At 40.5% G+C, this 14,417-nt stretch overlaps 1 protein-coding gene across 1 annotated transcript in view; it reads left to right on the top strand.

Annotated features, from left to right (window-relative positions):
• Positions 1 to 9,851, top strand: part of COLEC12 (collectin subfamily member 12) — a 190,837-nt gene extending 180,986 nt beyond the window's left edge. Inside the window, exons 9-10 of the mRNA XM_032310194.1 lie at positions 82 to 227; positions 9,299 to 9,851. Of these exons, the coding sequence (XP_032166085.1) occupies positions 82 to 227; positions 9,299 to 9,318 (166 nt within the window). The 3' untranslated portion in view covers positions 9,319 to 9,851. The remainder of the gene's footprint in view (positions 1 to 81; positions 228 to 9,298) is intronic.
• The last annotated feature ends 4,566 nt before the right edge of the window (positions 9,852 to 14,417 follow it).

The following is a 14,417-nucleotide window of genomic DNA, read 5'->3' as shown; positions in this document are numbered from 1 at the left end:
GTTACATTTCTCTGCTGCTCTTGGGTAAAGAAAACTGTGGCGTGACTTGCAAATAACACTCAATTTCTGTTTTATTAAAAGAAATTGGAAAGCTGGACAGCCAGATAACTGGGGTCATGGCCACGGGCCGGGAGAAGACTGTGCTGGGCTGATTTATGCTGGGCAGTGGAATGACTTCCAGTGTGAAGACATCAATAACTTCATTTGTGAAAAGGACAGAGAGACAGGTAAGCAGGATCAACGATCTGAGGGTGGGCTGCAGAGCCTACCTCCTGTTCAAGGGTGACATATACGGAGGGTAAGGGCTTTGAATGCAGGCTCTGCAATGGAGTTCTAGTCCTGGTTAGGCCGCTTGTTAGAGGGGAAGGTTGTAAACCCCAGGGAAATAGTAACAGTATCCTCTTCATGAGGTTGTTGTGAGAGCTTAAATAAGTTAATAAATGTGCCTCAAACGTACAGGAGGTATTAGACTAACTGTTCTAGGTCATTAGCTTGTAATATTGTCAGTTAACAAATTTGGTACCAGTGTCATGCCTCTTTTGTAGATTCCACACACGGAGATTTTAGGCGGACAACCATTCAACTCCACGTGTATTTATTGAGTGTCTAATCTGGGCCAGGGGCTATGCTAGATAATGGAGGGAGATGGTCTATACCCCTGAAAAGCCTGTAAGCCAAAGAAGCTTTTGGATGTATCTATTTTTTATTTTAAAAGATCCTTATCTAAAGCTTCACATAATACATGACCCTTTTCAGAATGGGACATCTTTGTTTTCTTCATCAGGACTAGATTTAAACATTTATGGTAGGAGTAGGCAGAAATGAGGAGTGAATCCCAATAAGTATGAATTTTTTGTGGAGTGATGAAATGTTCTAAAATTAGGTACTTCTAAATTGTACAAATTTGTGAATATACTAAAAACCACTGAACTGTATACCTTAGGTGGATGAATTTTATATGTGAATTATGTCTCATAAAACCTTTATGAAAGTGGTGGTGGCAAACAAAAAAAACCTCAAATACATTTTCTCAAACTATTGTTGGTAGTAACCGGGGCACAGATTCTCCATACATCCATTCAACAGTCAGGCGTCTAACTCTTGATTTCAGCTCAGGTCATGAGTTCAGGGTCCTGATTTGAGCCTCACAGTGGGCTCTGCACTCAGCGGGGAGTCTGCTTGCGGATTTTCTCTCTCTCCCACCTTCCCCCCCCCCCACAACCATTCACACATGCAGTCTCTGCTTGCAGAAACAACAGCAGCTTAGTTTCCTGTCCAGGGGCTTTGGCCTAAGGGGCAGCCTTCAGTTTAGACCACATCTAGGGGCCTGTGGGTGTGTTCCTCGGGAACAGAGGGTAGTGGCTGCAGCCCTTGCACACTATCCTTCAGACTCACTTAAGCTCACTGGCATCTCCCAGAAAGGAGCTTAGACCCTTGTCCAGTGCACCCGTGTTTGCAGCTGTCACCAGGGGCCATCTCTACATGGCTTGGTTCCAGTGGCCTGTGGGTCTTATACTCATGGATCCCGCAGGACTGTAACCAGCAGAGAAAGAGTTCTTACACAGCTACCACCCTCCTCCAGGACACAGCAAGAGGTAACAGAACCAGGAGCTCCACTTTCTGTGAAGGACACCTGTCTGCTTATCACCATGACTGCAGACTGCAGCCTGAGGTACAGGCTTGTGATGAAGGACACCTGTAAGGCCTGAGTGTAATCATTTCCAGAGGTCTGGAGGACAATCACTATCTCTATGCGCTCTCTCTGCTGTGCTCCAGAGCACCAGCATCTCCTGGAGGGGAGCTCTTGCATGTGTCTGGTGGGCTAGGGGTCCTATCAGGTTGGTATACATCTGAGGCCTTCCTCGGGAACAGAGGCTGGGGGATGCCATCTCTGTGCTCTCCCTGTGCCCACGGGTATTTTTGCAAATGACACCTCCAGATCACCTGGCCCTGGTGGCCTTCAGAGCTTACACATGTGGTCCCACAGGACTTTATCTATTTGTAGTCTTTAAATACTGCTGCCTGACGGTCTGACTTCCAATCAGCCTGCATCTAGGTGCTGACTGTGATCTTCCCCTTTGGGACACTGACCTTGGCACACCTTCAACTATGGGGAGCTATTAAAAATAAAATAGTCTACTTGGACAATCAGAAAGTTTGAGAGACAGCCAAGAGCTAGAGTGGGTTTGAACGGTAAGGTTCATCTCCTACACACGGCCGCTCCTTAAGACTGGGAGAGGTGGTCTCGTCTAATGCATTGAAACCAGCAGATAGTCAAGCAAAATGAAGAAACGGAGGAAAATGTTCCAAACAAAAGAGCAAGATAAAACTTCGGCAGCAAGGGGGGAGCCCTTCATAAAGTGGAGATAAGTAACTTCCCTGATAAAGTGCTCACGGTAATGGCCATCAGGCTGCTCACTGGAATACTGGGGAAGATGATGGAATAGAAGGATCCTGAGTTCACCTTGTGGCAAAGACACCCAAGAGAGCAGCTACCTCCATGTGACTAACTGAAAACTGGCGGAACAGACCTCCCATAGCTAATCACAGAGAGGAGGTCACATCCTAAGAGAAGGGAGGGGCAGAGGTGTGGTTGGAAACCAAACCCCCACTGTGATTAATGAAAATGGGAGGGACATCACAAGCATGGTGAGGCGAGAGGATAGGACCCCACGCCAGGCACCTGGAGAGCTGTAGAGCAAAGGGAAACTGCGTCCCTACCCTTAGAATGTCAGCATACATAACTCTACCCAAGACACAGCACAGAAGCAGTAGTTTGAACATGTGCTGGAAGGGCAGGGATCTGAAGATTTCTCTAGGGACAAAGTACTGGTGGGCACCATTTCTTTTTCCCAGCCTAGATAGCCAAGGCAAGCCAAGGGTAGCAAGCGAAGGGGAGCCAATGCTAACACTCTCCATCTACCTTACATGCTCTGCCCTGGCATTCTCCAGAACCCCTGCCTCCCAACCAGCACACCCACCCATCTCAGCAAGCATCCCTCCAGAGCAGGTCCTACCCTGCCACACCTGGGAGGCAACCCTGGCCCGGATACCACTACTCCAAAGTGACTCCTGCTCCGGGAAGATGAGGGGATGTTCCTACAGCCGGCTGCACAGGGAACAAGCCTATCCTTTAGTGGGCCTGCTCTGATGCAGGCAGCTAGCCTGACTGCTGGCCCCACCCATTCGTGAACTCATGGTGGCTGCTGACAGGCCTCTCAACACCACAGGGAGCAAACCCTGCCTGGTGCACTCACAGCAGGCAAAGTGGGTCATCATAGCTGGTTGTGCTGAAGGCAGTTAGCTCAGCCACAACAGGAGGACACATGCAGTCCACACAGGGGATACCCTTGGAGCACCTGGTTCTGATGACTGGGGAGATTGCATGATAGCACACCACAGGACCTCTTTTACACAAGGCTACTACTTTCAAACCAGGAATTGAAGCTGACTGACCTAATACATAGAAACAAACAGACAAAATGAGGAGCCAGAGGGATATGTCCCAAATAAAAGAACAAGATAAAATCACAATAAAAAGCTAAATGAATGGACATAAACAATATGGCTGATAAAGAATTCAAGGCAATGGTCATAAAGGTACTCTCTGCACTTGAGAAAAGAATGTATGAACTCAGAATGTCAGCAAAGAGATAGAAAATACAAAAAGAACCAGCTGGATGGAAAGATTTCAGTAACAAAGAATACACTCGAGGGAATCAAGCAGATTAGAGGATGCAGAAGAACAGATCAGCAGTCTGGAAGACAGGGTAATGGAAAGTGGCCAAGCTGAACAGCAAAAAGAAAAAAGAATAAAAATTAGAGTAAGTTAAAGGGCATTCTGTAACATCATCAAGCATAATAACATGCACTTTATAGGGATCCCAGAAGAGAGAAAAGGGCAGAATACTTACTCGAAAACTTCCCTAATCTAAGGAAGGAAACAGACATCCAGGCCCAAGAAGCACACAGAGCCTCTAACAAGATGGAGCCAAGGATATCTACACCAAGACACATAACAATTAAAAGATAATGAGAATCTATGGGCTAAGTGGGTAATGAGTATTAAGGAGAGCACTTGTGATGAGCAGTGGGTATTACAGGTAAGTGATGAATCACTAAGTTCTACACCTGAAACCAATTTTACCATATATGATAACTAACTAGAATTTAAGTAAAAATTTGGGGGTTGGGAATCAAGAAAAAAGAAAACTGGTATTTGCAAGGGAAACCCCATAAGCCTTATCATTCATAATTGAAACACAGTTTCCCAGATAATCAAAAGCCAAAGGAGTTCATCACCACTAAACTAGCCTTACAATAAATGTCAAAGGGACTTCTTTAAGCTTAAAAAAAAAAAGTGCTAATTAGTGACAAGAAAACATACAAAAGTATAAATCTTACTGATAAGGGTAAATAGTAAAAGTGGTGGATTAAGCTCTTATAAATCTGGTAGAAGGTTAAAAGACCAAGTAGTAAAAATAACTATAACTACAAAAATTAGGAATACACAAGATGAAATGTAACATCAAAAACAAAATGTGGGAAATGGGAGTAAAGATGTAGAGCTTTAGAATGCAAACTTGTTTTCAAGTTAAAATAGACAGTTATAAGTAGTTACATGTAAGCTTCATGGTAACAATAAAGTAAAAACTGTAGTTGATACATAGAAGATAAAAAGAATCTAAGCATACCACTAAAGCAAGTCATCAAGTCACAAAATAAGAGAGCAAAAGAAATGAATAGAAAGGAACTATAAAACAACCAAAAAGCAGTTTTTTAAATGACTAAGTATACACCTATCAACTGTTGCTTTAAGTGAATGAAATGAATTAAATTAAATGACTTAAATTTTTCAATCGAAATCAGCTACATGAAGTAGCCAAATGGATAAGAAAACAAGACCCATGCATATGCTGCCAACAAAAGACTCACTTCATACATAAAGATACACACAGGCTGAAAATGAAGGAATGGAAAAAGATATACCAAGCAAACAGAAACCAAAAGAAAGAGGGGATAGCTATTTTATATCAGACAAAATAGAGTTTAAACAAAGACTATGTAAGAGACATTACATAATAATAAAGGGGTCAGTCCAACAAGAGGCTATAACATTTATAAATATTTATGGACCCAATATAGGAGCACCTAAATATATGAAACAAAGATTTAACAGACCAAATAGACAGCAATAGCAGGGGACTTTATTACCCAACTTACCTCAATGGCTAGATCACCCAGACAGAAAATCAATGAGGAAACATCAGCCTTAAACAATGTATTAGACCAGATAGACTGAACAGACATACCAAACACTCCATCAAAAATCAACAGAAGGGGCGCCTGGGTAGCTCAGTGGGTTAAGCCTCTGCCTTCGGCTCAGGTCGTGATCTCAGGATCCTGGGATCAAGCCCCACATCGGACTCTCTGCTCGGTGGGGAGCCTGCTTCCCTCTCTCTCTCTCTGCCTGCCTCTCTGCCTACTTGTGACCTCTCTGTCAAATAAATAAATAAAATCTAAAAAAAAAAAAAAAAATCAACAGAAAACATATTCTTCTCAAATGTACATGAAGCATTCTCTCAGATCATATATTAGGCCACAAGACAAGTTAAATTAAATTTAAGGAGACTGAAATCCTACCAAACATCTTTTCTGACCACAGTGATATAAAAGTAGAAATCAATTACAAAAGGAAAACTGGAAAATTCACCAATATGTGAAGATTAAACAACATGCTACTAAATAAACCAGTAGATCAAAGAAGAGATCAAAAGAGAGATCAAAAAATTCCTTGAGACAAATGAAAATGGAAATACAACATACCAAAACTTACAGGATGCTGCAAAAGCAGTTCTAAGAGACTTCATAGCAATAAATACCCACCTCCATAGACAAGAAAAGCTCAGATAAGTAACCTACGTTTACATCTCAAAGAACTAGAAAATGAAGTCCAAAGTTAGCAGAAGGTAGGAAATAACAAAAACAAGAGCAGAAGGGAATGCAATGCCGACTAAGACACCATAAAAGCTCAATGAAAATAAGAGCTGGTTCTTTAAACGGATAAAACTGACAAAACTATAGCTAGACTCACCAAGAAAAAGAGAGAGCAGACTCAATTTTAAGTAAAATCAGAAATGAAAGTAGAGATATTAAAACTAATACCACAGAAATACAAAGATCATAGGAGACTATTCTGAACAATTATTGACAGGAAATTTGACAAGCTAGAAGAAATGGATAAATTCCTAGAAACATAAACCTACCAAGACTGAATAACAAAGAAAAGAGAATACATGAACAGACAGATTAGTAGTAAGGAGGTTAAATCAGTAATCAAAAACTTCCCAACAAACAAGTCCACAGCCAGAGGGCTTTACTGGTGCATTCTATCAAACAATGCAAAGAATTAATACTATCCTTCTCAAACTTTTCAAAAAAAGAAAAGAGAGACTACTTCTAAACTAATTTTACAAAGCCATCATTATCTCGATACCAAAACCAGAGAAGTATGCCACAAGAAAATTACAGGCCAATATCTCTGATGAACATAGATGCAAAAATCCTCAACAAAATATCAGCAAACTGAATTCAACAATATATTGAAAGGATAATACACCATGAGAAGTGGGACTTATTGCAAGGAGGCAGGGATGGTTCAATATCCATATATCAATCAGTGGGAGACATTCACAAAATGAAGGATAAAAATAATACCTCAATAGATACAGAAAAGCATTTGACGAAATTCAGCCTCCATTTAGAATAAAATAACTCTCAACAAAGTGAATAGAGAGGCCTCAACATAATAAAGGTCTTAGAAGATAAACCCATAGCTGACATCATACTCGATGGTGAAAAGCTGAAAACTTTCTGTCTAAGATCAGAAACAAGACAAGGATGTGCCCATTCTTGCCATTTTTGTTCAACGTAGTGTTACATTGAACAAAAGCATTAAGGAGGGCATGTGATATGATGAGCACTGGGTGTTATATGCAACTAATGAATCTTTGAACACTATACCAAAAACTAATAAGGTACTATATGTTGGCTTTATGTTGTACTGTATGTACTAATGATATACTATATGTTGAATTTAAATTTTTAAAAATCCCATTCAACTAACATATTTTTTTATGAAGATAAAAGTGTTTTCAAGTGTATGGGGTGGGGTGGAGTCCTAACCAGAGACATTAGAGGGAAAAAAGAAAAGGCATCCAAATTATAAAGGAAGAAGTAAAACTGTCACTATTCACAAATGGCATGATTTTATATATAGAAAATCCTAAAGATTCCACAAACAAACAAAACACCCATTAGAACTAGTAAATGAATTCAGTAAAGTTGCAGGATAAAAAACCAGTATACCAAAATCTGTTACATTTCCATACACTAATTATGAATGCTAAGACAAATTAAGAAAACGTCTCCACTCACAATTGCGTCAAAGAAAATACCTAGGAATAAATTAACCAAGGAGTGAAAGATCTGTACATTGAAACCTTACGAGACATTGATGAAAGAAATTGAAGATGACATAAATAAATGCAAAGATATTCCATGCTCATGGATTGGAAGGATATTTTTAAACTGTCCATACTAGCCAAAGCAATTCAGTCCTATCCCTATCAAAATTCCATAGAGATTCTTCACAGAAATAGAACAATCCTAAAATCTGTATGAAACCACAAAAGACCCCAAAGAGCCAAAGCCATCTTGAGAAAGAATAAAAAAGCTAGAAGCATTTTGAAATGTGATTTCAAACTCTATTATAAAGGCACAGTAATGAGAACAGAACAGTATCGTACTGGCATAAAAACAGACATGTATATTGTGGAACAGATCATGGACCAGAATAGAAAAATAAGCCCATACATAGCTGGTCAATTAACTGACAAAGGAGCCAAGAGTACATAACAGCAAAAGAACAGTATCTTCAATGACTAGTGTTAGGCAGACTGGAGCCATATGCAAAATCATGAAGTGTACATCATACACAAAAATTAACTCAAAATGGATTAAAGACTTAAGACCTGAAACCATAAAATCCCTAGAAGAAAACATAAGCAGTACACCCCTTGACCATCAGTCTTGGTGATGATTTTTTTCATCTGACACCAAAAGCAAAGGCAACAAAGGCAAAAATAAACAATTGGAACTACATCAAACTAAAAAGCTCCTACACAGCAAAGGAAACTTTAGAAAAAATGAAAGGGGGGCACCTGGGTGGCTCAGTGGGTTAAAGCCTCTGCCTTCGGCTCAGGTCATGATCCCAGGGTCTTGGGATCGAGCCCCGCATCAGGCTCTTTGCTTATCGGGGAGCCTGCTTCCTCCTCTCTCTCTCTGCCTGCCTCTCTGCCTACTTGTGATCTCTGTCAAATAAATAAATAAAAATCTTTAAAAAAAAAAAAAAAAGAAAGAAAGAAAGAAAGAAAGAAATGAAAGGCAGCCCAACCCTCCATTAATAGATGAATGGATAAAGAAGATGTATTATATGTGTACAATGGAATACTATTCAGCCACAAAAAAGAATGAAATCTGGCCATTTGCAATATCGTGGATGGAGCTAGAGGGTATTATGGTAAGCAAAATCATGAAGAGAAAGACAAATACCATATGATTACACACATGTGGATTTTAAGAAACAACTCTCTTAACTATAGAGAACAAACTGATGGCCACCAGAAGGGAGGTAGGCTGGGGGGGATGGGCATTTAAAATAGGTGATGGAGGTTAAGGAGTGCGCTTATCATGATGAGCACCAAGGATTGTTGAATTACTGTATTATACACCTGAAATTAATATAACACTCTGAGTTAGCTGGAATTAAAATTAAAACTTGAAGAAGTTAAAAGAAAAATTATTTTTCTAACTATATGTGATGACAGGTGTTAACTAGACTTGCGGTGGTGATCATTTCAGAATGTATACAATTACCAAATCATATTGTACACCTGAAACAAACTAATATGTGGTGTGTCAGCTATACCTCAGTTAAAAAAAAAAAAAAAAAGAAATTACAGTAGAGGGTGAGAAGTGACCCAGACTTGTCATTTGTTTGCCTTGCTTGGCCACTTGGGATTTGAGTGGAGCCCAGAATAGGCTTCTTCAAAAGGAAATTTAACTTTCAGTTAATCTGAATATGACCTTACAGGCATTTCTTTGAAAAAATAACTGAATGTTGTATTTTGGAATCTTTCCTATAAAAATACATGTTCCTTTTTTTTTTTTTTTGAATTGTACATTAATGGTGTTCTTTAAGAAAAACTAAATGCCCATTATTTTTCCTCTCTTTTAGTACTATCATCTGCATTATAATGGACTATGATGTAATAACATGAGCAAACTTCTGGATGGTTCTCAAAGGGAAAGGATACTGCTTTCTGATTGTATCACCTTCTCTCCAGATTGGGAAAAAAGCACTGAAGACCAGTTTCTGAAAAGATTGACGGCTGGTTATCTTTACCATCCTCCTTTACTCAAGGACTTCAGAACCGAAATGTTCCCCCAGTATGAGATATTGATTTTCAGTATGCAAATGGACTGAATCACATAGATGTTTCTCAGCCAGTAACTGTATAATTATGCAAATCACATCTTCCAAAGTATGGATTGCTCCAATCAGAAAAATGCTATCATTGGTTGTTGAGCTCTAAGAACTTAAACTGTATTGTGTAAACAGTACCTTACATTTCTAAAATCCCAGACATAAGAAAAATATGCAGACATACAGATATATAGGCCAACTCTTAGTGATAATATGAAATATACTTAAAGAGCTTTTAAAACTTTGTATTTTTGTACAAAATATTTGCCTTTTTACAATTTTTTCCTTTTCTTCCTTTTTTTTTTTTTTGTCCTTTAACCAATATAATACATGGAGCCAAAGAAAACAATAATGGTACTAATAAAAAAAACTCCTAGGGTTTTTTGTCAGATTTAATTCTACCCAATGGCAAAAAAATTTTTTTCAATTGTGGTTTTAAAAAAAATTAAATATATGTGTGTATAGATTTTTTAATGTAGCATTTCCTCAGAAGAGTCAATCACTTGAAATGTCTACAAATATCCTTTCAGATTTTTCCAGGGTACGGTCAAGCCTGAACATATACATGGCTCAGTCAGGTGGGCTGTGTATCGAGTCCATCACCAGCCAGCATTCTTGTGTGCCTGGCTGGGCCTGGAGGAAGTGGTCAACTCAGGATGTGCTTCTGCTTCATTTTGGTGGACGTTAGGGGTGGTAGAAAGGTATCTGTTGGAAAAGACAGCACCTAGAAAGCCTTGTTTTGTGGCTGCGGTATGAATGTGTGTGGTATCAGACTCATAACAGAGCTGCTAATGACTGTAAGGAAAGTATAGCATCCTGTCAACCAAGGACAGAGATACAAGAAAGATGGGGAAAGCTATACGCTATCTGGAAAGTTTGTGTTTTCTTAATTCACCTTCCCAAAAGCATAACTCCAAGGCACATGCATAATGAAATGCAAGAGTCAACTTTGGGCCACTACATTGAACTACTGCAACGAACCTTTCCTCTGAGTCCATCCTCCTCCTATTCCTTAACTTGCCATTGAAAAGTTTAACAAGAACTGTGCTGAAAATAGGCATTAGAAATCATTGATTCTCAAAGGTAAGATTTCTATCCAACACAATTCCTCTCCTCCCCTTCCAAGGAGCTTCCCAGGCAATGCTGCTACCTATCCCAAATAAAATGGTAAAAGAATAAAGACAGAGTTTGACTTTCACACCTGTAGCTGTGTGGACTATGTTGTCTTACCCCTGGTCACCATCCACGCCATCTCCCATCTCTGCAGCCCAAGTGGCCATCTCCTCAGCACCTTTATGCCCTGATGCCCAGTCCATGTAGCCTGGTCAGGTGGACAGGACCCACTGGCATCTGGGCCCCATGATACAAGGCAAGCATTGGACTCTAGTACTTATTCAGGCTCAAGACCATTCATAGATGAAACCCAATCCCTCAAGACCTTTCAGAGACTAAACCAAATCGCCTGTTTGTCCTTTTCCTATTTAAGTAATTAAGATTTATGCCTAAAAGCAACTTAAATGTCTTCTGCCCCCATGAGAAGGGAATAGCTAGTTCCCACAGCTGGGACTGTTCCTGTCCTAGCCCTGAACTTACAGTGCTCTCATTGTCAAGCACTACAGCAAGTGCTTGAGTCAGACAATTTCATGTCCTCCTCCCAGCAGCCCTATGAAGCAGGTGTAAAGCCTGCTTCATAGGGCTGCTGGGAGGAAGGTTACACCTTCCATACCCAAAGATAAAATTATTTTTTTATATAGTAAGAAGTTACACCCCACTGACAGAAAAGGGGAGGATCAGAAGAGTTGACATCATTTTCTCGGTCACACCATCACCAGTGAGACAGGATTCAGATCTGAGCTCTGAAAATGATCTAATGTTCTTTAGAAACCAAGGACCTTCTTAATACCACCCTGAATAAAATCAGATCTGAGTATCTCACATTATAAGATGCTTCACATGCTTCTCTGTGCATTTAGCTATTTACACACCAGGCTTCTGTTCACCTACTCACAGCTGATGCTCTTTTGGGAGGAGAGATTTAATGAACTATGATGTCTTCAGGCACCTGATTTCCTACATGCTGGGAGAAGGGGATTTTTTCTTCCTTACTGGCTCTTGTAAAGGATGAATCCACACCAGGAGGGGGGAAAAAAACCTTTCTGCTTCTCTTACAAATATTCATCTGTTCCCCCACCACCCTTCCAATTTGAAGGAGTTAAAATTTAAGCTAAAGCAGACAACAAACAGTAATAGCCACTCCTATTTTAAAACCCAGATGTTTAAGGAAGTAGGAAGCTATATAAGTCAGGTAACAATACCGAGCATATCCTTTTTGCCTCAGATGACAAAGCTGGTCTCTTCTTGAAAAAGTAAGCATATTAACTCATTCATGACTCAAAGAAGTCACACAAGAAGAATAACAGTTTAAATATGTTTGGCATTTTCACCTACATTATCTCCTCTAATCTTCATACAAAACCTATTGCCCTTTATCTTTTTAAAGGATTTATTTATTTGAGACAGAGAGTACAAATGGGGTGAGAGGGAGACTGAGAATCTCAAGCAGGAACCCCTCTGAGCATGGAGCCTGATGGGGGCTCGATCTCACAACCCTGAGATCATGACCCAAGCTGAAATCAAGAGTCCATGGTTTAACCGACGGAACCTCTCAGGGGCCCCTTGTCCCTACTTTAGAAATTAGAAAACAGGGACTACTTGGAAGACCTGCTTGCTATTGCCCACATTGCTGTCACAGTAGCCTTCAAAAATGCAAATCTGATCCGGATCCTCATTCTTAATTCAAAATCCAAGTCCATCCTACCGCAAATCCTCAGCCTAGCACATTACAGAGAATCACGAGTTCCCACTCACACCTCCAGCCTTCCTCTGGCTGCAACCCCACCCTCCCTCCACAGGCACCCAAACAGCCTTCCAAGCCAGCTGCACTTACCCCACGCTCTTTGTCACCCCCACACTTCAATGGACTCCTTCCTCATCTTTTTTTCCTGGAAAGAACCTTCTTTAAGACTCAGCCCAAGCATCACTTCTTGTCTGATTCCTTTCCCAACAAACGCACCTTGAAAGTAGAGCTGATTCCTCTTTCCACGCCAAACACTATGCACAAGTGTGCTGGATGAAACAATAAAACTCCTTCCCTGTGTTAGATGTCTACAGATTAGTTGCAAGACCAAAAAACGACTGAATTGGAAGAGAGGAAAGTGAATGTGACCAGTCAGTTATAAAATCATAAAAGCACCAAAGAGTGGGAGAAGTCAAGCAAGAGAAATGAAGGAATTCATGTTACTCATAATTGCTTATTATACATCCATATATTGGATCTAAGTATATTATACATGTCATTCCATCAACATAAATGGAAGAAGATAGACTGAAAAAAATCAGATGATAAAACAGTTTCATCCTTTTACCAAAGTATGGCCCTGAGTCTGGGAAAAGCTTTAGAAACTTTTTCTAAATGGCAGTGTGATCAAGTATCTCTTCTCTTGCTATTATACTCAACAATTTTACAAGTACAGGTGGACTTCCCAGTGTTTTTGAGATGTTGCTGTATACAATAGTTCCATTTTCCTAGGAAGAATCCCTTAATGGAATGGTATCATATTTATTCTATAAATCACAAAGGAGATATTGAAAAGATTTTGCTTCACCTGTTCATCGCTTTTCCTCGCCTCCTAGATATTCTTGTTCAAGTAAGTACATAGCATGCCCAGTTGGGCAAAAGTCCAGAAAAAAAGCAGGCTTAAGCAAACCAACTTTAGGGCCTGGGTGGCTCAGTTGGTTAAGCCTCTGCCTTTGGCTCAGGTCATGATCTCAGGGTCCTGGGATAGAGCCCCACTTCGGGCTCCCTGCTCAGTAGGGAGCCTGCTTCTTCCTCTCTTTCTGCCCCTCCTTCCTACTCATGAGCCCTCGCTCTCTTAAATATATATATATATGTATGTATGTGTGCATATATATATATATATATATATACATATAATTTTTTTTTAAATGGGCATAACCAAAGGATCTCGATTTAGTCTTCTTGATCAGGTATGGAGAACTGTCCTTTGGCCAGTCTTCTAATCTTTGGTGCCAGAGTTTACTGTACTCTTTACATGTCACACATTGCCGTGACCCACCGAATCATGGCTGGAAACTACAGGGAATTATAGGTGTCTTAGAATCAATTCCTGGAGCACCTGGGTGGCTCTGTTGGTTAAGCGGCTACCTTCAGCTCAGGTCATGACCCCAGGGTCCTGGGATCATGCCCCTCGTCCAGCTCCTCCCTCAGCAGGGAGCTTGCTTCTCCCTCTCCCTCTGCCTGCCGCTCCACCTGCTTGTGCTCTCTATCTCTGTCAAATAAATAAATGAAATTTTTTTTTAAATAAAATCAATTCCTGTGCCATGGAGCAGGAGCCACGCCAGGCCTGACAAGCCTCCCCTGGGTATCTGCTGCCCCAGCAGCCTGGGCTGTAGAGAGAACACACATGGAACAAAATGGCCCCACCCACAGTGAGAAGCAAAGCCACCTCAACCTTCAGAGCCTTCAGCAGAGCCACCTGGCCAACCCACAGACCCATGAAACGTATGTTCCACTGAGATTTGGGGGTTGTTTATTACACAGCATTACTGAAGCAAGAGCTAACTGATAATAGGTCCTTGGGTTCTAACCCAATTACTCTATATATGGCTATTTTTTGTCTGTCCCTCTAGATCCCTTCTCCACCATTTTCTGGACTTTGGGAGGTAAATCTTTATGGGTTTCATTGGTTTCTGGTTTCCAGTTGGTTTGGTCAATGAAATGGCAGGAGAGAAAGAGCAAAGTGGGCAATTTATTTCCCTGAACTCCTCGCTGAACTTCTCCCTGCATCCC

The sequence above is a fragment of the Mustela erminea genome, chromosome 13 (genome assembly GCF_009829155.1).
Source record: "Mustela erminea isolate mMusErm1 chromosome 13, mMusErm1.Pri, whole genome shotgun sequence".
Taxonomy (NCBI): domain Eukaryota; kingdom Metazoa; phylum Chordata; class Mammalia; order Carnivora; family Mustelidae; genus Mustela; species Mustela erminea.
The sequence above is the reverse complement of the archived record's forward strand: the minus strand, read 5'-3'. Positions and strand labels throughout refer to the sequence as shown.